Genomic DNA, 27,577 nt, shown 5'->3' on the forward strand with positions numbered 1-27,577 from the left:
TATATCCATCTCTTATAAAGTTAAAAGAAGTTCAAGGATCAAATATAAATAATGATTCGGGAACCATTTAAGGTAACTAGACCAGATGTGTGGATAGTACTGTTTCAAAAAGGAAAAGATAATTGTTCGACATACTAAATATTATTCTAGACAGTTTACTCCATATAAAATAATTTGTGTTGTTTAAAAAAAAGTTTTAAGGCAAAAGTGGGGGGTTTTGAATATAAACATCGGAGCAACGCTTGCCAATTTATTATTATTTTTCAACATATCAAAATTACTATTTCAGGTTTCTGTTACAAGAGTTATACATTTAGCTAATGGATGTTAATTTCTTCTTTAGTGTCAGAGACTGTTATTGCAGTACAACAGACAATAGAAATTCTAAAAACACCGTTTATTTACATACACTATATTTATTTTTTATTTTAATCATATTTTTCTCCTTATTTTTTTTTACTTTAAAGTTATTTCCTGCGATATTTTTCGAGCACGATGGCTTTAAAACGAATAATGAAAATATTTTAAGTCAAGATGTATGATTACAATGTATTATTAAATTTGTTTAAACATAATATATGAAACATAATTTTGTGCGTATTAGAAGTAATATACACTATATCTGCGTTGATAAAATTTTAATTGGATGTATCTACTGAAATGTTTCACCCACATTACGCATGTATTGGTGTATACGATAACAATAAACAAAATTTTATAAAAAAATATTAACTATTTTTAATATTAAGAGTATTCATTTTAATAAACGAAGTGTCAATTTAACTTACGTGCCTTAAAAAATTCGATTAAGTGTGCATTTACATAAGAAAATAGGTTAACGAAAAGAATTCCATATTAAAACAAATTAAAAACGGTATTAGGAAAAGGTTTTAAAAGTCCTTATTTATTACTAAACGGTGAATTTTTTTTTATTTCACCGCTTAGTAATAAATAATATATAATATAAAATAAAAGATGGAAATAAAAGTATTCCTTTAAGTTATTCTTTTTTCTAATTTTGCCTCTAAACGCATTCATTTATAACGTGCAAAACATGGGAAAAAGCACTAATCTTTGATACGATCCTTTTAAAGATTAACGACGTTTCCCTAAAAAAGAACAGGCGTACCTTTCTGGTGCATAATTTTGATTCTATTCGCAAAACGGAATTCAAACACGTGATAGTTAACTGTAAAGCTTATTAAAAAGAATTTTAAAGATTGCAAACGTGAATTGTCCAGAGAAAGTTAAAAAAATTTTGCAGGATTGCTGTAATTAATTATCCACTAGATGAATCAATTAAAGTAAAATAATTTTATTGGAGAAACATTGTTTCAGTGACATAACAGAAACTATTGAAAATATTGAATAATACCGAATAAAATATTTAAATTTTAACGATTAAGTCATTTCTTGTTTTCATTAAGAAATCTTTAAATGATTTCAACTAACTGAAGCTCCTCTGCTAAAATAGCTTTAAGGAATATATTACTTGATGATGTCACTCAGCTTGTATCTTTCAGTTGCTTTCAAATTAACTGTGCCCCAAATGTAGTATTAATAATTTAATATTTGATACCCTGTTAATTTGAAGCCATGGTACTAATTTCTTCGAGAAACAAGTTATGATCAAAATTCTTAGTGTGTTACAGAGAGTAACTTAGTCACTCAGATTTTTTGAATTATGTTTACTTAATTTGGTAATTAATACTAACACCTCATCGGTGGTTTCTGTGAGCGGTTATTTGACTGCTCTGAAAATACAGGAAAGTCTAATTTATCACCTATTTTCATACCAGCTTATAACTCCAATATACAATATTCTGGCGTTGAATTGTGGGAACTAAGCCCAAAGTAAATTTTGAAGCATAATGCAGCATTGAAAATGCATTTCAATAAAATAATTGAGTGTTATGAAGCTAGAAAAGTAAGCTTTTAAATTTCAAATTAATCAGTAAATATATTAATATAATTATTTTAAACTGTTATACTCTTAATTAAAGTTATTAAAATAAATATGCATTATATAATTAGCTTCAAAAGCTAATTTTACTCAATTATGTCAACGAATTGTACAAACAAGAAAAAAATTCCAAAAAATACCTAAAATAAAGATATATTTTTATATATATTCGTAATGTATGTTTCATGCATTTATTGAACATGCATGTGACATAAATATGTATGTTTTCTAATATTATTTTTAATCGTGTTCTGAGTATGTAATCTACCATTTGACATTTATATTTGTCAGTAAAATTGAACTTTTTGTAGCAGAAAGCTGCGATATCCACGAAGTGAGGCACCTTTTAAATTGTTGTACTATATTTCGAAACAGTGTTATTCACTGACAGAGAATGCGATTGAGGAATCTCTGTTTAGTTACTGTAAACGTCTCCCGGTATCACATTACTTACGTAGGTTGAGTAATATAATTATATTATATTCGAAATACCTTGAAAATTCGAATATACCTTGTAATAATCGAAACCGTAGTATATCAGAATATGATATAACAGAAAATACTGCAACTTGTGTGCAGTTCCCTTATTTTCAATATATCTCTATCAATAAACTATATTTAACAATTATTTTTTAAAAAAATTCTTGTAATTGTTGCTTTTCTTTTCGGGATAAACTAGTGTCTTATCAAAATGAGAACCTCTTGAAAATACACGCGACAAAATTTTTTTCTTTTGTCGTCCAAGTTATAATATAGTATTAACTATCAATGTAACAAACTGAATATTCGAAAAAAGGGTATGTATTTAATCCTACAATAACTGCGTCATCTTTTTCATAAGTAGTTTTGAATGTTGTTGTGAAATAAAATATTTATTTATCTCACCTACAAATAAATTTCATTATCATGTTTATCATCAGTGAAAATAATAGAAAAGCTTGTAATGCCTCTCATAAAAAATCAAATATATTTGACGTATGAACATTTGATCGTAAACTACATGAGTGCATTTTCGATCTCTGAGCTCAAAGCTTTTCAGAGAGGCTGAATTATGAAAAATTTTCTCCTTTTTAATTATTAGTAATGCTTTCATCTGAATTTACACGACTTCGTTCGTGCTTGCCTGAGAGCACATACATTATTTGCTAGATATGCAGAACAAAAATAATGTTGATTCATTCTCTAAAACGAACCATCCCAATTTGCTGTTTTACCTCTGTTGGAATTCCCGATGAGGTATGGAATTTAAGCTGAAAAAGACAGTTTCCTGGTAATTGTGTTAACTGAGTTATAAAAAAATAATAAGGAATTAAACTAAGAATTGAAAACTGACAAAAATTACAGGTTATAACTAAATATGATATATGCAAATTTGTTCATTAATTAATTTTTTCCCATTTAAATATAAAAAGAAAAACCTAAAAATTAAATTCGATTATCATTATTTTGTAGATGGCCGCATGGGTAATATTTTTCATGTAACTAAAATAAAATGCTTTTGAATCTCACGTAACGCTGGAAAGACTCCATTCGAATATTAACAAAATTGTATGCTTAGGAAAAGGCATTGAAAATGATGCATTCTGGGATTAAATATCATAAAAATAGAGAAGAGCTTTTCTTCACACTAGAGGATGTATCATTTTTGCGGGATTATTGCATTGTTAATAATATTTTAATTTTTGTCCCTAGTGAAAAGTTTCATTTCATCAGTTTAATTAACGAAAGTCATTGAAAATCTAATTGGAAATGTAATTAAATGAATATATCTAGTTTATTTATTCAAATTCTTTGCACAATTAAACAATAGATAAGTTTCATGCAGAGTTAAGTATGATGGTAACCCTGAAATTAGAAATAATGTATCAGAATTAAATTATTTATCGGAATTCATAGTTTAATATAATTCTAAAAATAAATCTTATAATTTACTTCATAGTATGTGAAGCAATAAATTACAAAAAGCAATCTTTTATTTTATTTCATTAATCTATTTTATTTTTAAAATATGTCAATATGTTTCTCTCTCGGCGTGTTCTGAAATTTCATTCTGACGATCGAATTTACATTAAAAAATCTTGCTCTTCAACTGCCAGTCCATCATATGCTTAAAAGTGTCCCGAAAACTTAGAAATGGTCTTTGGAGCGTGAACAGCAAGCATCGGCCAGTGATTGCACTTGCTTCGACAAAAATATCAACTCGATAGAAACTCTATCCGTCATGTGAAAAGAACCTAACAAAAAGCAATCAATACTACAAGTCACTGAAACAACAACAAAAAAAGTGTTGAACGCAGTTTTTTGCTTTGAAGTTCGAATACCATTTTGACAAAACACTCTCAGTACCTTAATGGTTATACTGGGCCTTTCCTCTATTCCTTACACATCAATTTAAATGCAAATTACAACCTTCAGACTGATACTCTGCCTGTCGCTGTATACTTTATCATCGTTTGCATGCAAAGAGGACATATTTAATAGTTATATTTCTTCTACATTGTGATCAAATGGTTCTGCAGTTGAAATAAAACTCATTTTAAGTATCCTTAAATAGATATTCTTTAGCAATTTTGTAAAGCGTTTTATTTTAAAAGGCTAAGAACTAATATAATTTTTGTTTTTTTTATTTATCCCATGGTATTCAAAAGGCTAAACATTCTAACATATGGAGCATTTCGATAGAATTTTCCTGCTCACCATTACTAACTGCTTAGATGAAAATCATAAATTGTTATAAGTGTATAAAGTATTTCTCCCACTTCCTTAGCGTGCCTTCGTGGTGTAACGGTAGCACGCTGGGCCGGTATTCCAGAGGTCCGTGGTTCGATTCCCGGGGAAGGCGGTTGCATATTTTTCATCTTTTCTGCTTCCAAAAATATACCTAATGTCTCTACAAGTGACAAATAAAGTTTACAACGAATAAAATTCATACATTACGCCACGAATTACAAACAATTGTCACATTTACAAACACTATGACTTTTGGTGTTTACAAAACAATGGCTTAAACAACGTTTAAAAATAATACTCTCGGCATTTAAAACTGATTATTTAAAAAAGTTCACGAATAAATATCCAAAGTCAGACCATTTTGTAAGAAATTAGTCAGCTGACTACGCGAAGCCATTTGGAAGGAACATTTTAAAAGCTTCTTTATAAAAGTAACAAAATTTTCAAATAACTCAACAAAAACCTAGGTAACGTGTTTCAACGAAGTCTGTTAAAATGATTATTGCATTATTTTATAACACTTAATAAATCTTATGATCTCCAAATTTTACGTACTGATGATCATATTAACGATATATTGCTAACACAGAGGACACTTTCTCTCCCAGGGCAAATTCACACTTGAACATTGTCGGTAAGGTTACAGAAATATTTCTGATAGACTGATTTTTACCACTGAATTTCTCCACTTTTCAGATTCAAAATAATATTCTGTGTTGTGAAATAATCAAAAAATATTCCTTAAAAATCTGAGATCGGTATTTTGTTTAAGATATTTCGTGATTAAAATAAAGTTTGCATAAATATGTAGAGGTTAGTTTTTAACCAGTTTTCTTTATGTTATTTCAGTCCTATCATTTCTACTGCTTCACTTTCAATTCAATGCGAAATTTAGTATAAAGTTTAAGGTGTCGCATTATTAAAAAGAGTAACAGAATGACCCTCAGAGAACTGTTACAGCACGATTGCGACCAGATTTAAGAGACAAATAGAAGCTTACAGACGCTGTGTACACATTTTAGAACGATTTCGGGACCGTTCAATTAGTGTTTAAAATATAAAGAGCATTTTTTAAGTGCTCGAAACGATAGCGCTTCTTTTTTCTGGACTATAAGTCTGCATCACAGTTTCCATTATAGAAGGGTTTTTCGTAAAATTTACAGGGGCGACTGATTTTCATTCCTCTTCCACCACTTTCCAGAATATATCAATTGTGGTGGGTTTGCGCTTAAAAAGAGCTCTATACAAGACACCAAAGCACAATAATACATAGGTGAAATCTCAGGGAACTTGGCAGAAATGCGCTGAAAATATACATATTTGCTATACCTGTATCAGTCTTCATTATACAATGGTACTATTCGAGGTATGAATTGTTCCTTTATTTTGATGAAGTTTTACTGTTTAAAACATCCCTCGGATTTATCCCAGTAAGAAATTCCATTTCTTTAGAAATGAAATTCTTTAGAAATGAAATTTCTTCTTCTGTAAATATCAGACGTAAAATATCTATCGCTTTCAAATAGTCGCGTTTGTTAATCAAAAATTCATTAAAATTTTATAAAATATGAAATACAAAATTCAGAAGTCCGAGTGCAGATGTTCGGGTAGAGGACTAGGTTATTAAAAATTGGATGGTCCTTAATAACGTCGTTTTTTCGCAATGCGAGAAACATACATACATTCCTGCAGTTCTTCATTATTTAATTTCTTTAAATATAATACAGGGCGATAATATTTGATGAGAACAATTTGAAAAGTGGTTTGCTGTTTATAGTGGGTGACGCAAAATAGCGTTTCGAGACTAGTAGCTATTCGGACTAACGTCCTTTGGGGTTAAAAAAAAGTAATAAAATAAAGTTAACTCAATGATGTAAATTGAATGTTTAATTTCGAAAAGCAAAAATTGTCTCTACCGATGTAAAATGCCGTTTCGAGATTAATTAATGGGCTAACGCTCCCTTTGAGGTTTATAAAAAAACCTAAAAGAGTTAAGATTATAATGATCGCCCAAAAGGATTTGTTAAAGTATTTTACGGATAACAACGTGTACAATTTAACAGAAAAATTACAAAGAATTCATAGGTAGCATAGCAATATATGTTTAGAATTCCAGATGCAATGTTAGTGTTGGCATACGTTGTCCTATTTTTTTTTTTTTCCAATCTTTCCTCGGTTCATCATATCAATGCTCCGTTTTCTAAGTAAGATAGCTTAAAAACGTTCTTAGACCAAAAGGGGCGTGAGTCCTGAATGGGATATTAGTCCCCAAACGGTATTTTCCTTTGAATCACTGCAAATGGCGTATCACTTTTCAAATTGATGCCACCAAATATTACCACTCTGTATTATATTTAAAGAAATTAAATAATGAAGAACTTTATCAATGTATGTATTTCTGGCATCGTTAAAAAAACAGCACCTAGAATGATCAAATCTTGAATATCATAATCCTCCACCCATACATGGGCCCGACTTTTAATTTCGAATTTGTTTTATTACCTATTTCATATTTTGCAAAACTTTAATAAATTTTTGATTAACAGACTCAACAGTTTCAAAGCGAGCAGTGACAACACTGTACGGCATAAAACATTTTTGTCTTCGGCGTGCAAGGTTGTCTGTAGGAAATTCTGAAGGAATGTTGTTTTTAAATGTTTTGTGATTTTGTTGTAGCATTGAATTTTGTGTGGCGTAAGTATGAAGAACATGATTTTAATAATTAAAGTTAACAGGCAAAACTTGAGTAATAAAAAGACAAAAAAAATTGTTTTGCAAGCCATCCTACTGAACATATCTGAAATAATATCTGAAAATTTCAGATTTTTTTTCTTTGTGTATGCGTGGGTCTTTAATATAAATATATAATATTTTATCCCATACAGTTTTGTCACTGCTTGCTTTCAAATCGTTAAGTTTGTATATCAGAAATTCCTTAAAGATTTAAGAAATATGAAATATAAAATTCCACAATTCGGACTTCCAGGTACACATGTTCTTGTGGAGATCTACGTTATTCAAACTTTGATGGCCTTAGGTACCATCGTTTTTTCAGAGCGCGGGGAACATACATACATGCAGATTTTTTATTATTTAAATTCTTTAAAGATAATACTCTGCGATAGTATTTGGTGGCAAGAATTTGAAAAGTGATTCGCTGTTTATAGTGGATGACGCAAAATACCGTTTGGAAACTAATAGCCCATTCGGACCAACGCCGTTTTTGGCGTTGGTCCGAATGGGTGACGCCAAAAACGGCGTCACCCATTCGCCGTTAGATTGGTCGTCAAGATACAGGCAGGCGTATCAGATTTGCTTGAAATATCTTCATCTGGTGGGCAAAATGAACGTACAGAAGAATATGCTTTATACCTTCATCGCCGCTACCTCCAGCTGCAAAAAGCGCTTCAAGCAAGTCTAAATTGCTTGCCATGTCCAGTCAAAATCTGAGTTACTTTAAAACCTGTTGAAAATTGATAAATTTTTTTTCTGTGAAAAAATTGTAGGAAAATATTCTAGGTCCATTGTGCTTTGAGTGAGCCCATATATTTTCTATTCAAAATACAGATAGCATCCCTTCTATAAAAGCGCTTCTAGTAAAAAAGAGGAACACGGACGAATATTTAAATCAATAGTGAAATTTCTTAACTAGCTTTGATTGAGCATCAGCCTTCTTATTTCCAAAATTTCTGCAGTGTTCATGAACGTAAGCAAAATGAACGTCGATATATAGATCTTGCAAGGTTTTAATAATAACTATAAGTTCAACAGCAAGTTTCTCTAAAACACTTTTCTTTGATAATTGTAGCGAAGAAAGAGAATCACTACATATTAAAACGCGCATTGATTTCAAACCACTATAAGAACTTTGAATCCATTTCACAACAAGGTTTAAGCATAGCAACTCAAACTGAAAAAAACAGAGCCATTTATCGCTAATTCTGTATTGTTTGAAGTCTCTTTGTTGCTTGTCTTCATAAACAACAAAATCAAGGTCAATTTTTTTCATTCATCTTACTTCTGTTTGTAGAACAAATTAAATTGCACTCTTCGAGAATAACATCGGAATAGCAACAACTGATACAGGACTTCTGTTAAAAGGATGCGGCATTTTTTTACGATCACCCACTTTGGCAACAGCACCTAATTTTCAAAATTTATGACAAATCATGATTGATAGTTCGATCCGAGTTCAACCCCCACGAACTGGCTAACTACATAAATGGTTTTGTGAGTGCCTTTGTGAAACGTGAATACGAGAGAGTTTTTCTCGGATCATCCTCAGAGGCATCTTGCTCTTAGGCATATAACCATTGTGTGCTTTACCGTATTCTAATAAATACAAATCCCTAAGTTCAATTTGGTACAGATGGGACGGTTTCTAATAAATTCAATTTGGTACATATGTGCTTTTTTTTTTTTTTTTTTTTTTTTTTTTTTTTTTGTGTGTGTGTGTGTGTGTGTGTGTGTGTGTGTGTAGGAGTTGCATTTAAGAGAATGAGATCTTAATTCCTTTTACGCTGCGTGTTCATAGAATTTCTTACCCTTAAGCTTATACCTTGTCCAATTTTTTTACTATTTTAACTGAAATATCTGCTTGGAAATAGACTATGAATTCCAAAATAGTAAATATCAGAACGCATTTCAGTGATTTTCATCCTTGTTTAACGTTATTGATCAGATTAGAAAGATTTGTTTAAGTTATATCTCTATGTACATAGTAATTTACTTGATTCTATGGAGAATGAGAGTCTATTAAATGTCAAAAAAAGTTTAGGAACATGTCAAGAGTTTGTTGATTGTCCATGGATTGATTCAGGAAAGCCACGCGAGGGCTATGTATTTAGGAATGTACGAAAGTTTTTCTCAACAGAAAGTGATTAGGATTTAAGTTATACATAGGGAAAACTACGAAAAAGGCTTATGTAACCAGCTTGTCAACCGAGGTTCAAACTCGGGTGGAACATAACAGTATTCAGCAATCTTATCCATTCGGCTATGTCTAAGGCAAAAGAGCAATAGGTGAATTTTTATTTTCTTTAGACAAAAGTTTAAATTCCGTGAACAGATCGTAAGTATTTATTTAGATCTTAACTCACTTTACAAAAAACAAGTTTAATATATTATATTTTCATCAATGCTAAGTGTTACATAGGTTCGAGGTTTATAAGCATATAGTTTTCATTCCGTCATGATATTCAAAACTTTTAAAATATATATGCATGATGTAACTTTGAGCTAATTTCAGGCGTCAGTTAATTAAAATTGTAAAATATTTTAAAGTGAAAATAAAAAACGTTTCTGGAATATGTGACTAATGAATTTGCCTCTGATATTTAATTAGATGTTTTTTTATGATTTATTGTATGCAATACGATGAATACATTAATTCTAAACTCGATAAAACTAGATATTTTAATGAGATGTATATATTGATTTCACGAATGATATTGAAATCAATATGTGGAAGCAATTTATTAATATTTTATTTAATTCAGAGTTTCTTTTACTCACTTTTGGCGAAAAGGTTTTTCAAATGCAGTCTAATATATTTTCCATTTAATTCATTTTCTCTTACTTTAATAAAAAAAGGTGTAACCCGTATGTGAAATCAGAACTATATTTCAGTTCTAAACTTTTGTTGCAGTAAAAGGCGTCACTCAAAACATTAAAAACATTGTTTTAAATTCAATATATTTTTCTCTTTCGAAAACAATGTAGTGTTAAAAAAATGTTATTTAATAAAAGCTGGTCTTTATAATTAAATAGGTTCATGAAACTCCACTTCTCGGACACCCTTTTTTTTTTTTTTTTTTTTTTTTTTTTTTTTTTTTTTTTTTTAGAATGAAAGGAGTTTGATGAAAAAGTCCAGAAAATTGTATAAAAAATTATAAATTTCGCAGTTTTTACGCAATAGATTTCTTCAAAAGTGCCCAAAGTCTTTGCTTTATTCGAAACACTTTCGTAGCGGAATAGATATGTTTACGACTAACGTTACGAAAAGAAAGACTTTTGTATATTTCACAAGACTTTTGTGGACACAATGTATATATGCAAGGTGAATCAGAAATATGGCTACAGTTTTGAAGTAGAATACGTTAATAAATTAGTAAGGTTAAAGTTGCAACTTCTTTTTTTTTTCCACTTCAAATAAGAATCTCATGCTTCGATCATCTGGGATTACATCATTAACCGAGATAGCGCTAAGCGTGCAACAGAAAGCTACAGTTGCAACATGGACGTTTGCATTTGCAACTAACTGCCTTTACTTATAACTGATCATTGATGAACGACTTGGGCAGTGATCTGGCTAAACTTTGATCTCTGCCAGAATGATTTGGGCAATGATTTAGCTAATATAACTGCCGAGAATTTTCATGATTGCCTAGAATTATAGTGCGGCCAAAGAATTGGAGAGGCCAGGTTTTAAAGTAGCGTTATTGTTAGAACGTTTCGAAACGGCAACTAGTTTTGAGGCCAATTGGTAGCCCGATTGGTACTGTTGTATACTATTCTGCCTGAAGACTTGATTTTACAGTAACACTGTCTCATTTCTCTTAGCAATACTATACAATCAAAAGAGAATCAATATTTCTGACTCTCCTTGAATACTAATAAAGGATTTTCTTTGAGTTATTTCTGCTCTGCTTTGGTCTTTAATTGCTGTAAAACTTCCCCTCCATCTGTTAGATCGGATTAGTTTTCATGAAAAATAAGCAGAGTTCACTTTTTTCACATCTTTTCCAACAAATTATATTTTTGCAGTATATTTGACATAAAATAAACTTCAGAATTTCTCATTTAAATATTTTATTTTTCTCTAAATCAGATAAAGAGAATACTATAGCCTCGTTAGTCCAAATATACGGTCTTATGTTTTTAGCCAATCCAAGTCAACTTTCTAAATTTGCCATGGCAGGTCTTCCATAAGAGCCTTGGAAACACAGTCCTTGATTCTAATAAAGACTCTCAGTGAGTTTTACAAAACCTTAGAAAGCTAGTGTACTGTTCTTCCTAAAATGAAGACCTATATGCAGCTTTGATGAATGGAAGTTCATGGCTCTACAAGGTATCTGCATGTAGTTGCTTTTCACTGTCCACAAGATTCACTCATTTATTTTCTGTTGATTTTTTTATTTTCTTTAGACAAAAGTTTAAATTCCGTAAAAAGATGGTAAGTATTTATTTAGATCTTCACAAAAAATAAGTTTAATACATCATATTTTTATCAATACTAAGTGCTACACAGGGTCGAGGTTTATAAGCATATAGTGTTCATTCCGTCATGATATTCAAAACTTTGTCAATAAAATGCAGTAAGATTAAAACTTTAAAAGATTAAACGGTTAGGAACGTTAAACACAAGACAAAACAAAAAACAATTCCAGAGATCTCTTGCCTGTCAGGTAGTATACATCCTCTATCTTATCCATCATAATAAGCATGTGAAAGGTTTTTTTGATAGGCGAAGTGTTACACTCTGAAGCAGATATAATATCTGTGGCTTACGAGCGCCCACATTTCGCGAGTTTATGATACCTATGCAAAAACCAAGCCTAACGCACAAAGAACTCGCATAACTGAAGTCTAGTCACCCGATCAAAGCAAAGGTGATATCTTTTCCCATAGTTCTTAAAGGTTCACATCTTACGCGTACTGAATTGATTTTGAAACGCGTACTGAAAATTTAAAAACTTTTAATGTCTCACCTTTATTTTCATTTTATGCTGAAAACTATAAAACTATTAAACATTCTTTTGGGAAAACTGGGCGTAATCTTTCACTGAAAGGAATTATTGAAAATAAAGAAAGCAAATTTTTAAATATTTTAATTTTGAAATACTGTGGGAAGTTGATCCCAAATTTGAGTAGACAGATATCATAAACGTGCAAGATTATCTCTCCCTGACTGGTTGTGGATTAATATAATTCCCCCATTCTTTCGTCGGTATGAATGCTGTTGCAATTTAACTATGAGACTAGTGACGGTTAGATGCTAGTAAGAAAATTTCCTCAATTTGTAACTTCCTGCAATGAAGTATGTGTGACCCATCTATTGTTACGTCTAGCACAGAAAGATGGAAAATAGATTTTAAAAACGTATCACTATACTATATGCTCAGAACATAAATTTTCGTAGTGTTCGATTTCTTACGAAATATTCGGTTTGTTCAACTTTATAGCATATTTAAAACTATTAATCTAGCATAATTTTTATTGTAGTATGGAATCCAAATACTGCTTCTAAGAGCGTAAAAAATTCGAACTTATTTGACTAAAACATATGCCTATTGAATGTGATCGGAGAGGACTAAGCATTTTCATGCTTTGATTTAATTCCTCTAAGCACTTCTACGGATATATACAGGGTGTCCCGCAAATGTTGCAAAAACCTTCTGGGGGAGGTAGGCTATATCAATAAGAATTATATAATTGCATAAAAACCCATGCCCAGAAGTGTCAGGGGGTAAGTGGTAGCAGAGGTAGAAGATGGGAAAGGAAACAACAGAGTGATTAATTTGAAACATTTATTGGACATGGATACAGATTGTGTACGACAGCTTGAATGTTACTACAGATGTTCGGAGTTTGCACCATGAGATGCCTGACACCGACGGACCATTACTTGCCGGACATGTTCAAACACACCGGCAGCTTCTTTGATAGTAGCAGCTGCGCAGGCGAGTCTTGCCACGAGATCCATTTCAGACACAACAGAATCGTGATATACAACACTTTTGATGGCTTCCCAGAAAACGAAATCAAGGCTTGATAAATCCGGTGAGCGTGGGGGCCAGGGAACCGGTCCACCACGCCCAATCCATTGATGCGAGAAAAATCTGATCAAATGTCTACGAACATCCAGTCCAAAATGAGCAGGCGCCCCATCATGTTGGAACCACATGTTCACAAGCTGTCCGTTCGTATAGCGTTCCATACTCTTTGTATGGTGCCCACCGCTCGAATAAGGCAATCCTTACTTTTCACTAGCACTCTCCTGTACAACACCCCCTGATGGCGCACAATCACGTTTCTAGGCAGGAGTTCCTATGCAATTCCTAATCCTCATAATGTTCCCTACCTCCCCCAGAAGTTTGTCGCAATATTTGCGGGACACCCTGTATAATTTAAAGAACAAAAGAGAAGATGAGAAGCATCGTTCTAATATCTAATGTGTTCACGTGTAACTTCTGAAGAAGTGCTTTGCTTTAACTGACAACTTGATGGGCAAAGTTCCATGCAGCACTTAGCTATTCATATTCGGATAATGTGAAAATATATTCTAAAATCGGTTAACTGTGCTTTTATTTTTTTTCTCCCCATGCATTAATCCATTACTTTCGATATAACATGCGTGGCTCTGGTATTCACCGGAGAAAAATGCATCTCATTTCACTTTTCTCAGTTTACGCTCCAGTGGCTAAGATTTCCTCTTGAATAAAGTTGCCAAATTTCGACAGACTAAAAAATGTGTCTGATGAGAATCATAGACTAGAACTTCTCATTTAATAATACTAATTATGATTTACGTATAGAGTATTAATTCTGCAAAAGCTAAATTGCAAATTCTCCAATAGCAAAATTTTCTTAATGAAGATTATTAAATTTCATAGAATAGAAATTTAATTTTTTAGAAAGCATTTAATAAAACTTGTTTATTAAACTTTAGTCCAAAATGCAAACCACTAACTGAGATCACAGTTTTATTTTGGGATAAATAAACTTGATTTCGTAAGAATCTTGAAAATTTAGTATAGTTTAAAATTCGAGAAGTTGAGTCTGGCACTGGTGTTCATGTGGAAAATGAACACATTTTGAGAAAACCAAATCCGTCACTGTTTAAGGAATAAAATCATCTGCCCCGTAGACTCATTTAAATAGTCAGATAAAGGAAGAATAATTAAACTGAAACAAAACGCTTGAGGTAAGGGATTGATAAACAGAGCTATGTTTGTTGCTTTCTTTATAACGTTTACAGACAGTAAAATAGCAAACTGTTTTAACTGTAAGGATAAAAGAACCAGGTGAAAAAAATTGTTCCATTAGAAACAATCATAACGAAAGTTAATAATGTCCCTACCTACTTGTATGAGATGAAATGTCTGAGTTAATTTATTCGTATTTGCAGTTTTTTTTTTTTTTTTTTTTTTTTTTTTTTTTTTTCCGTTTATCTATTATATTTTAATTATTTTTATGATTCTATATGTAACTAAAATGTTCCAGTAATAAATGTTACTAACAGCAGTCCAAGCAGCACGCATCTTTATCCATGCAGATATCCTTCAAAATCGTTAATTCCAATGGGTATTTATAGTTTTAATGCAATATAATTGCTTTTCAATTATTAATTACAATTAACAATTTCAAGTATTAGTTACCAAATAAAATTACTCCTTTAAACGTTGCAAATAAGTATGGAAATTTAAACCATCTCACAAATTCTTTGCGAGATCATTTCGTTTTTCTAACACTGACGAGTTTATTGAAAATTATTCAATTCATACCGTTATCAAAAAGAAATTTTGTGTTAGTAATAGTTAGATGTATATATTTCATGTGCCATTTATAATACTTTTTCCCGTTTTCAGAAATCAAGTGTGGAAATCCTGGTATTTTGCACAACGGTTACGTGAAAGGAACCAGCACTCGCTTCGGCACCGTGATTTATTTCAGCTGCCTCGAAAACATGACCTTTGTTGGGGAATCTGCTACCACTACATGCCAACACGATGGAACGTGGAGCCATCCGGTTCCCAAATGCATGGGTAAGCTGCTATTCAAAACTTGCGACTCGTATATCCTGCAATTTGAATGCATGTTTCGTGATACACTTTGCGCAGCTTCTCTTTCAAATGTAGAGATTTTTGATTTTATTTAGTTTCTGACTACGTGATTTGTTTCCGATTGGAAACCAACGTCGACATGAAATCAATACATATGTTGAACATTGCCCGGATATTTTACGGTTTAGGCTAATGTATTTTAAGGTCATTTACGGGCTTCTTAAAATTATTCCATATGTCTGTTTTGATCTGAAATATGATATATGATAATTTAAAATTAAGGGAGGAGTTAAATAACTTGTGTACTTAAGTATGAATATTTTGCATGTTATAGTTATTCTTGTGCCTACGTGTTTTGCAAGTTCAGGTATGCAATTCGTAAGACTTTTTTATTTCTATAGTTACAAGAAATCGTAAAAAAAAATTATTGCTAATCTGTTGCAAGTACGACTCTACGAAGAAAATGTGGGATTAAAATGCGTAAAGTAATTATTTTTGTTAAAGGAAGAAGAGTAAATCTACGAAAAGATTGACTGCCGTAACTGATTACAATAACATTCGTAATAATAAGTAAAGTTCTGAGCTAAACAGTTTAAGCTGAGCACAAGGTCCATTGAAGATAATCTCCTCCCAGAGCTTCAGATATTACATAGTATAAAAAGGAGAACAAGTCCTTATTTTCAATTAAAAGATAATGTTCTCAATCATCAACCTTAAAATGTCCTCCTTTTTTAAAAAATGGTAGGAATTTAAGTGCTGTTGAATGTTAGTGAAATTTAAGTACATTTATTTCTACAATCGTATTATTTTTACATTCATATACAACACGAGTTGCCATGAATGATTCGCATGTGGCGAACATATTGTTAAGTTTTTCTTCTGACACCGATTCGCCCACCAGCGGCCGAGCGGTAAAGTCGCTGAACACTGGTAGTTCGGTCCGAGGTTCGAATCCCGCGAACGGGCTGGCTGCATGGGTGTTTTCGTGGTTTTCCCCATGTGTAACGTGTATACGAGCCAGTTTCCCTTAGAAAGTCCTCCACGAAGGCATCCCTCCTCTTAGGCAGATAGCCCTCGAGGCTTTGCCATACTCACACACACACACACACACTCTGACACCGATTGTTGCGTTTTTCTCTTTTCTGACACCAGTTGTTACGTTATTTTCTTCCTTACGTTCGTACGGGGTTTGTGTGGATTTGGAGTGAATAACGACGACACTTGATGAAGTATCGAAATACATTTTATTAGCCAGTATTCTCAGGACAGCTCCAAAACATGTTTTACTGTCGTCGATGAACTACTATAAACACGTTGACACGATCAGCGACACAGCCTTCAGGTTATCAGGCTATCACGGTGGAGACAGCTTCCTGCAAAGCACCCGACTCTGCTTGATCGTTCTCGGAACTCCACGTACTCTCGAGACTCTCCACGCTACAACTCGCGATGCACTCGACGATGCACTAAGAGACTCCTTCGGTGCACTCGACGACCCACTCGACACTCGTTGCCCGGCTGTCAACTTGATCGACTCCGCACGGCTCGCTAGACGAGACACACTCTCTGAGACACACTGACTCGCCCTCTCGATGAAGCACACAATCGCCCTCTCGACGAGGCACTCTCTCTGAGAGACACTCTTAATAGTACTACTGACTGCGGACCAGGAGGGTTTATATAGCTTTCGGCTTGTGTTCGAGAACATTCTGTACTAAACCGATAAGAATTCATTCCAGAAAGTTCTCCATCAGTCCATGGCATATCGCCAATTTTGTCGCCAAATATCGCCAAATAGGCGATTTCTCTCCAAATGTGGCAACCCTGCCTTCCCTTGCCATTTTATCGCCACTCTAAAACTGCTTTGCGGTGAAGCCATCTCACCGCGCCTGTACATTTCGTAAAACAATATCTACAGCCTACAACCTCGCCAGCTACGGCCTGTTGATTCTCCTTTCGTTTATTCATCGGAAGTAGGCGCTTAATCCCGGAACGAATTCTATTGTTTGCTGGAAGAGTCCAAGATTTGTAGGTATGGTACGTGAAAGTAGGGATGAGCTAAGAGGAGAAAGGAAAAGGGATTTTTGAGTATAGGGAATTTCAGTCGTTCCGGGATTGAGTGCCTACTATGAACGGGCTCCTGCTTTGTGAGGGTAGCTAGCGTTTCGTTAGTAAGTGTATTATTTATTCTTCTTCTTGATAGTCTGTTTTTTTTTTTTTTTTTTTTTTTACAGTTACAATTTTCTACAATACCTTACGTAAATAAAAACTTTACAGTTACGTGTCTTAACTTCATGTGATACTCTGTTACTTTACCGTAATAAGAGTTCTAATAAATATAAAATTTCGTTGGAATAAACAAAATTATGTAATTTCGCCAAAACGTTATGCCGTTAAGCAAATTTTAAATAAGCATACAATTTTACATTTCAAACGCGTATTTCTCTACGAAATATTTTTTTTTTGTTTCATAAATAGATAAAAATTAATCTGTCCTTAAACAAAATGTTCAATAAAACATGGAGCATAAAAATAAGCAGTGAAACTCCTCCCACAGTTCGGGGATAAGTCAGCGAGCATATCCCTTTTTTCCCTAGTACCCACTAAAAGCCATTCCATGATCTAATTATTATTTCCGTTGGAAACCATTCCGGAAAACCTTTCCTTTCTATTTCTCGCACCTGCGTATATTGAATTTGCCCAGCTAACAATAGCAGGCGTTCCGAGATTGACGGTCTAGTCCTCATCAGGCCTACAAACAACTTTAATGACCTCATGCGATCCAGCGTTTACTACTAATCGTTTTTTCTGGTCGAGCATGCCTCTTGCCAGCTGCTTCATTCGCCAGATTATTTTCTATTTCTAGCTCGCTTACTACGTTGTCCAGACTTACCTATGCCTCGCAACCATCATACTAGAATTTTGTTAACATCGATTGCTTTCACACTAGGTCCACTCCCAGATCGCCTATTAACTATGTAACTAGAAAAAGTCATGTACAACTACTAACGTGCTCCACTCAGGATGAGGCTAACAAGCCTAGGTGTCTGCGTCAGTGAAATTAGTTCACCTGGATCTGTTCCCGGGTTTCGACTGCGTTAGTAAATTTTACCGAACCATCATCCTCAGCTGCCAAAGCGCAAATGAACGAGATAAGATATAGTGATTAGATAATATAAGAATGGCTGGACAGGAGCTAAGCTACTGGCGCCATCTATTGATGAAACGAGAACTAAAGCATAATTTCCTTAAAGGCTGAAGGCGAAGATGGGATGGAATTAGGGTCATTAACTAGAACAGAAAGATTTTTTTTAATGTGAAACGCCTCTAGAAAATCTAATTGACCAATGGAAGAGGATTTTTGAATAATTTTGGCTGCAGAAAAATTGAAAGTGTGATTTTGGGACCAACAATGCTGGGCAACAGAGGACTTCTCTCTTTCCTTTTTTCTAACATATGCCTCATGTTTCTTAACGCGAAATTTTAAGGCTCTCTTAGTTTGACCAATGTAAATTAAACCACACTGGCAAGGAGTCCTGTAAATACCCCAAGAATTCATATCCGGAATGGGGTCCTTGAGTATGGAACTCGGACTTCTATTGATAGGAGAATAAACGACCTGAAAGTTAAATTTCTGTAAAAAACGGGTAATTTTATAGCTAATTGATGAAAAGAAATTCTTTCCAGAAGTCCTCTGTTGCCCAGCATTGTTGGTCCGAAAATTATACTTTCATTTTTTCTGCAGCCAAAATTATTCAAAAGACATCTTCCATTGGTGAATTAGATTTTCTAGAGGCATTTCACATTCAAAAAAAAAATCTTTCTGTTCTAGTTAACAACCCTAATTCCATTCCATCTTTGCCTTCAGCCTTTAAGGAAATTATGTTTTAGCTCTCGTTTTATCAATATAGATGGAGCCAGTAGCTTAACTCCTGTCCATCCATTCTTATCTTATCTAATCACTATATCTTATCTCGTTTATTTGCGCTTTGGCAGCTGAGAATGATGGTTCTGGAAAACCATTTTTGTTGTTGACTTCTAAAATAATACTTGTTCGGTGGGTTATTTTATCTTAATTGACAGTTGAAGTCTATTACGTATTATACTGGAAAATTGTTCAAAATAGAAAATAGCTGCTAGCTGCAAAGAAAGATACTAAGCACTGATGAAGCTTTAAATTAATGTATGCTATTAACTACATTTTAGACAAAGCTGAGTTGTTTTTTAAAAAAAAAGCAATCTGAAAACTGAAATCTGAAAGTTTCTGAAAGCAATCTGAAAGTTTGCAGTCGAAACCTTAAAGTTTGCTGTTGAAAACTTTCAAAGAAATTAATGAAAACATAAAAATGAAAAAGTAGTATAATTCTTCGTATTCAGATTTCGATTTAATTCCTGAAATAATTTTAAGTTAAATTCTTGCGGTAAACGTGCTAATTAAAGAATTACCTTCCAAAATGTAAAGAAAGAAGTTTAAAAATCTTGCATTTAAAACTAGTTGTTGAAAATACCGGTGCCAAAGAGTAAGAAAAAAACAGTACCGTGATGTTGTTCCATAAAAATTAATACTACGCAAAGACCAGCAAATATGTAACAAAGAAGATTTATTTAAAATGTAGCTGTGCAGTTTTTATAACATCGCTTGCTTAAAAGGTTTATAACAAAGATTTCCTTTAAGTGGCAACAATTTTCATTCCGCCAGGACACGAAATTATTTTAATGAAGTAAACAATGCTTTTGCAAGGTTTTGAAATGGCATTAATGAGTAATTATATTTTAACTAACTATAATAAACTGACTAACTGTATAAAAATATTTGATATATGAAAAGAAACTTAAAACCGTTAGTATAGTTATATAATTATTGCGAATAATATAAAACTATATAAAAATATTTAAAAAATTTCATCAAATTCAGTCCTCACGAAAGCTTTTAATCTCCTTCCACTTTTTAAATATTACTGTTTATGGATTTCAAAAGATTTGTTTTTAAAATCATTATTTCAGTTCATTACTTCCTTTATTACTGAAATAAGATCCGTTCGAAGGATGTCATTCTTTAAAAGAGACTTATCGGGATTCATTGATTTAAAAAATCGAATTCTTCTTTGTTCGGTTTCTTCCTCAAGAAAAATGTCATTTCTAATAATGACTTATCAAATTTCATTGACCTAAAAAAAATGGTGGTCTCTTCAACACATTTTTTTTTTTTTTTCCTCTTTCAAAGAAGTAAAGACAATTTTTGGATAATGCACTTCGCTGTCTGAAAAAAATTGGGTAATATGTGTGTGATCATGGTAAAGCATCGAGGGCTATCTGTCTAAGGGGTGGAATGCCTTCGTAGAGGACTTTCTAAGGGAAACTGGCTCGTATACACGTTACACATGGGGAAAACCACTAAAACGCCCATGCAGCCAGCCCATTCGCGGGATTCGAACCTCGGACCGAACTACCAGTGTTCAGCGAATCTACCGCTCGGCCGGTAGTGGGCTTGTGTTATTATGAAACATATACTTTGTGACGTCCTTACATGTACCACATGTGATCTCTTGACGCCGATCGTTGATTACTGTGCTCACGAACGATGGAAAAATAATATTTTTTTATTAAAAGATATCAAAGCATTTAAAATATTTAATTTCGTGGAAAATAGAATATTTTTTTAATTTCAAACACATTAAATAATATCTCTAACTAATCGAGTTCTAAACACTCTGTTGATTATTCTTTCTAAAATAGGTAAAATTAAAGTTACTCTTAATGTATTCGTATCTTTTTGTACCTGAAATCAGGTGTTGTTGTTTTCACTGCCTGGATTTCGTGTCCTGGCATAATCGAAATTTTTGACACTTCGCGAGCGGAAAAATATTCGTTGTAAGCCACGTGCGGAAGCGATTCATTGAAAACATTAGACAGATTCATTAATAAAGTATTATCTTTTTTATATCTGCCACCTGCGAATACATTAGTTGGCTGAAATTTTTGACATGGGTAGTGAGAGATTTCATCGATTGTTTTGTTTTAAAAAATTCGTGCTGCATTTACGTTATTAGTAACGAAGTCACCTTATAAGCTGCGGATGTAACAGAACTTATTCATGCAGAAGTCATATCTTTCTGTAAAATATTACTTATTAATTACTGATCTCAATCATCTGGCACTGATTGGCTAACTAAGAAATGACGTCATTCCTCCCGTCCGTCTTTTGTGGCGGCAAATATAAACATTGTATAATCTGTGCCCGGCTTTAATTCATAATTATACAACATCATAAGAAAAGCCGCCCAACCGATGTAGCGGTTAGCGTTGCTGACTGCCGTGCCGAAGGGCCGCGTTCGAATCCTGGAGAAGGAATGTATGTTTGTAAATGTATAGTGTCCGTGCGGCATGCGGTCACTTTGAATATGCGGAGAGACGAAAGTCCTCTCGAGAGCTTGGTGGTAGGGGAAGAGGGTGGGAGAGCCTCGGACACGTCCCCTCCGGTTTGCTCTCCATCAAAATTGGAGGGGCGGAACTGAGCTAAATCGCACTTTCACCTGTAAGGTGCTCAAGACTGTTGCCAACGACAGGCGTAAACTTGCACTCGATGCCACGAGGGATTTCGTTGGCTTGCGCTGACTGTAGGTGAGACAGGTGAGCATTAACAACACCATCATAAGAATTTTTCCCTTCTGTTTGGCATTAATCTTTTGAATAGCTGCTTTTAAAAGTAGGATTTTAGATTCTGTGTAGTGAATTTTTGGCAATTAATTCTTAAACTAATGAGCTTGCTGTTTTCAGATATTAAACTAGAACCTGAGCATTAATACAGCATTGCAATTTTTTTTAATTTTTTTTTATTTAGAATTTTTTTTTTTTTAATTTTGACATCAAACTTTATTAACTAGTATTTAAATAATACTTTACAGTATATTTTAACAGTATCCTAACTATTTTGTTAATTATTTAGAAATTCATATATATTACTGTGCTATTTTATTTATACAAATTGCATTTTTTAAAATTTTTCTATTCTAAAATGTCTCGTTTTTTAAAATTTTTAATCGCAAACTTTAATAAGTATTATTAAACTAAAACCATGCACTATATTTTAACAGTATTCTAATTATTTTATTGACTATTTAGAAATTCATAAATATTGGTGTTCTATTTTATTTAATGGTACGGGATTGCAATTTTTGTTTAATTTCTTCTATTTAAAAATTTTTGCTTTTAAGATTTTTGACGACAAATTTTATTACCTATTATTAAAACAATACCTTGCAGTATATTTTAACAGTATCCTAATTATTTTGTTAATTATTTAGAGATTCAATTATATTAGTGTACTATTTTACTTTTATGATTCAGACTATTCTCAGAGACTATTCTTAGACTCTTCTTCAACTTATCCTTTTTTATTTTTACAGCTCCTTGTTCTGTTCCTGTCATCGAACACGGCAGAGTGACAAATTATGCTCCTGATGACAAAGTGGGACACGGTAATCACACCACCGTCGATTGTGTGGCACAATACGAATTGCGTTACAACAACACCCCTGCCACTTGTAACAACGGCTCGTGGACGCACATTCCTTCTTGTATACCAGGTTTGTTTCGTAGTCGTTTAAGAGTAAATTAAGTATTTCTGATGTTTTACTCTAATATTGAAACTTCAAATCGTACTTATACCATTCTGTATAGATAGTAGAAATACTCTAGAGAAACTTATTTTTATGGAAAGAAATGTCAGGAACACATTTCAAGTTAAAATCAAGAACGTTAAAACGTAGGATCTTTCGAAAAATTAAAAGATATCTGGAGGAAGCAGTATGTTATACCCTCGTATGAGAGTTTAATGTTCTCAACTGAAAATTTTATCTAAATTAATTGTTTTCAAATTTTACTTAGAAACTCATCTATTTTAATTAATATTTGTAGAAAATCGATTTTTTTTTAAATTGCTTATATATTGATGTTTTAACTTCGGAAAAGAAACGGCCGTAATTTGGCGAAGATCTTAATCAAAGCTCTACACTTTCGAAAGAGGGGTCATCACACACAGGTGTCTTTTCTTCAGGAGCAATTATATTTTTGCTTCTAAAGCAAAAAGTAAAGAAATGATACAAAGATGGTCTAAAATATTCGATGCTTGTCTTCTGCAATGGCCTTAGCGAGAATGTTGATTTTGGCGTGTTTCTACCTCGGCGAGTGACAAACGGTTAACGACTGAGCATGTACGAGAAACAAATGCTTACGGTTACCGACCTAAACATGTGCATTTCTTCTAATGTCATTTTAAAATGTAACGCATTTTCGCGTGTGTCCGTAATTCCCGCTTCTCCGGATAGTAAAAATTTCGCTTTTCGCTTTTAGTAAAATATAAAAGTTTTTCATTGCAAATATTTATTATGCATACTATTTTCAATCTATCACCAATAAGAGCATTTTACGACGCGAGAAAATTAATTAAAATTGGAATAATATGCAATTGCCTGTTGGGAAAAAACATTTAACCATACAATGTTCAAGCACCAAATAGGCTGTGATAATGAGCATGAGGCATTATTAGCAGCAACTGCTGGACTGTAGTCGCCAGAAAGAGTTTTAAAATTGTAAAATTTGAATTTTCTGGTTGTGTTCATGTGTTATTATTTTTTAATAAACTGGTAATAAAAAATGTGGTAAATAAATAATAAATAGAATTTTACAATTTGCTTAATTTAATACTGCTTTAATAAAGGCAAAATTATATAAAATTCTTTCTGTATGCATATATTAAATAACTTATGTTATTGTAGGTATTAAATGCATTACCTTTTCACATAGTTTTGTTTTCGTGCATGCTTATAACATCAGGCAACAAATCTCATTTTTTTAAGTCCGAATTGTGCCAACATCGTTTTATCTCGCCAAGATCGCCAAGTTTATTCGCTACAGTAGTCGAAAACCAGAAATAATCTTAATTTATATAAATGTGTATATGTATTTTTCTAGTCTGCGAAAGGAGGAAGGAGGACGATCATCTAGCGATGGTGAAAGGGCTGCATGGGACAAAACAGGTTGAGAAAAAGTGTGTTAGATCGTATTTACGCTTGGATTTACCAAATAAGGCGTACTGTTTTCTGATGATCAGGTTCTTAAAACTCTTTAAATTTATGCCAAATAAATTATATAGTCAAACATAAAATTGCTGCACTAAAGTGTACCGTATGGAATACATGTAAATCCACATCAAATTTATCGCTTCAAAGAATTCCGAGATCCCTTGAAACTTTTAAAGTAAAAAATAAAAGTAATGCAACGAATATACGAAGTAGGTAAAAAAAAATGCTTCGCCATCATTTTTTGGATATTTGATTTGATTTGACTCTTTTTCTATGTCGGAGAGAGGAAAAAGAATGCAAAGAGTACTTTTTCCCAATTCAAGTAGAAATGACGAGATTCATCTAACATAGTAAAGTGCGATTTGGGGAAAGATTGTTCAAAGATCAATATTTTTTTATCTATAAGTTTGTTTATATTTTAAAGCTAACCTTCTGTGGACGAACGTACAATAAATACAGCACTGTATAAATACAGTTTTCTCTTGGATAAAATGAGAATTTGAGAAGAAATAAACTCGTGTTATAAAGCCATTCGTATTATACTGAAAGCGAAACCTTTTTCCTCAAAAAACGAAAGCTTTCTTTTGGAGCTGGATTTCCCTGGAGAGTTAGCATGTTAACCAGAATCCCCATTAATGAAACTAATTTTGTTATGTTTAGTAGATATTTGCTGGATTACAGCGTTGAAGTGATTGAGTTTCAATGATATAATTGAATATAAAAAATTCAGTTTATAAATATACATAAAATAAATGCATATGTAAGCTGATAAATACAGAATTAAACGAGTTGGAAAATGTAAGAAAGGTAAACCAAATATAGCTTATAGAAGGAAATATGCAATATAAAATACTATACTATAATGACACTTATAAAGCTTATGCATGATATGTTATAATAGAATATTTAAATAATACAGTAATGAGTGCTATAAAATGTACTGCGTTAGCGGTATTTTCTGACGACATCGACTTAGTTTTAATATTTTTGAAGATGTTGTAAATGATGTTAATGTAGTAGCGTATGCGTTTGAGATCATAAGGACACATGTATTTTCTGCCTATACATGAATAAGACCTATAGAAGGCTTGCGAAGATTGCATTCCGCATGCTCTTGGCAGTCAGCTATCCAATGATCCGGATTCCTAGCCACCCCATATGCATTCTTATCATTTTCATGTACTCTAAGAGGATGGAGATAAATAAAAAAATGCCTTGGCCTCTCAGATGCTAACTGAAATGAAATGGTCCAATTTTGATCCAATTTTTAAAAGCTACCCTACGTTTGAGAATAATTTAAAGACTGTCTTGCTAATTGCATCTAATGTTATCCATCTGTTCCGATTTCAGTTTTCAAAATAGTTAAATGCGAGTCCGAGAATAGCACAACTAGTGTGAGTACGTAGAACTCTATGGATATTCCACTAACTGCTACATCAGAGGTCTCATTACCTAATATTCCAGAGTGAACAGTGGAGTTAGGCTAGTCAACAGATGGCACTGCATTAAGGAGAACGTATCAACGTATGGCACTGCATTAAGGGAATTTTATTTGGCTCTAACAAGTGGATTTTTGCAACTATATTCTTGAACTACTCGTAGATTTGAGGTACAGTACGCTTATATTTTGTTATGATGACAGTTTATCGTGACGGTGACTACTGCTGCTTTCTGTTCAATCAATTCATCCTAGCAGACTGAGTAGTTCGGTTTCATTTTCTCTCCGAAGCCTTAATAGCTTCGTTTCTATTAATTACACAGTATCCACTGCAACTTCCATATTGTCTTTTTCAGCTGTCAATGTAAATATCCATGACCTCCAGCTTAGCTATTCAATTGCAGTTGTTGAAAAGTTAAGTTCTGCTAGATAGCAGATCGATTCATGAGTATGTTCAAAGTCTTTATGAATATAAATCTTATCCCCTAGCTCTGCATTGCCTTTTAGAGGAAGCTCTCGCACCGCTGCTCTTTCATTCTGCACATATGCATGCCAAGATGGCAGTTCTGAAAGAAATTTTAGAGCACTTGGGGACAAGGTTCTGCATCCCTAGCAGATGCTTAAAATGATGTTTGAGTTAAATTAAAAAGATTAAACGGCTTCTTATTTTTGTTGAAATAATAAAGCATACAGAAGCTAAAAAAACAGAAAAGAACAAGTACTGTCGAATATCTATATAGTATATTTAAAAAAAGATAAGTTTTTTCGATCCTTCCGGTAATCAGTCTCTTTGTGAATCGACGCTCACTAGTAGTTCATTCCATAGAAATTCAGTCTACCTAACAAGTAAATATGTAGTATTACTAATTGAACGCCGCTCAACCGGTACAGTGGTTAGCGTTTCTGACTGCCGTGCCGAAGGGCCCGGTTTCGAATCCCGGGGAAGGCATGGATGTTTGTAAATGTATAGTGGTGTTTGTGCGGCATGGGGGCACTTTAAATATGTGGCTAGCGAAAGTTCTCTCGAGGGGTTGCTGGTAGGGGAAGAAAGGTGGGAGATCCTCGGGCCCGTTCCCATGGGGTGCTCTCTCCATCAAAATTGGGGGTGGAACTGAGCTACATCGCACTGTCACCTGATCGGTGCTCAAAGCTGTTTCCAACAGCAGGCGTAACCTAACGCTCCTTGCCACGAGGAATTTCGTGGGCTTGGGCTAACTACGTCAGGCAAGTGAGCATAAGCAACAACAACAACAATTGAACTGTTTTGTAAATGCATTGACTATTAGAGGAAAAAAAGATACATGAATATTTTTTAATAACGCTGACGGCATCGTTTTTGCAAAATCATTTCTGAAAAACTGAATTTGAAATAAAATGCAATTATTCATATATTGTGGTACAGTTTTCCTGTATATTAATTATCACAGGCAAATTAAGTTTCGAGTTCTTGCTAACAGAGTTCTTAATTTTTCGAATTAAAAATTGACAAATGTACTATATTAAGGCCATATTATTAATAGATAGGCCTTTAAAATACTTAATAACTATTAATAGATATTAATAGCTATTTAAAGAATTA

General features: G+C 33.1%; 1 protein-coding gene across 3 annotated transcripts in view; it reads left to right on the plus strand.

Annotated features, from left to right (window-relative positions):
- LOC118190665 (sushi, von Willebrand factor type A, EGF and pentraxin domain-containing protein 1-like) overlaps positions 1–27,577 on the plus strand; it is a 693,686-nt gene that overhangs the window by 565,263 nt on the left and 100,846 nt on the right. For all 3 annotated transcript variants that reach the window (XM_085810736.1, XM_085810734.1, XM_085810735.1), the window contains exons 7-8: positions 15,283–15,459; positions 22,884–23,063. In XM_085810736.1, the coding sequence (XP_085666862.1) occupies positions 15,283–15,459; positions 22,884–23,063 (357 nt within the window). The remainder of the gene's footprint in view (positions 1–15,282; positions 15,460–22,883; positions 23,064–27,577) is intronic.

This window comes from Stegodyphus dumicola, chromosome 2, assembly GCF_044657685.1.
Source record: "Stegodyphus dumicola isolate Sdum_Otavi_A_Nest chromosome 2, ASM4465768v1".
Lineage (NCBI taxonomy): Eukaryota > Metazoa > Arthropoda > Arachnida > Araneae > Eresidae > Stegodyphus > Stegodyphus dumicola.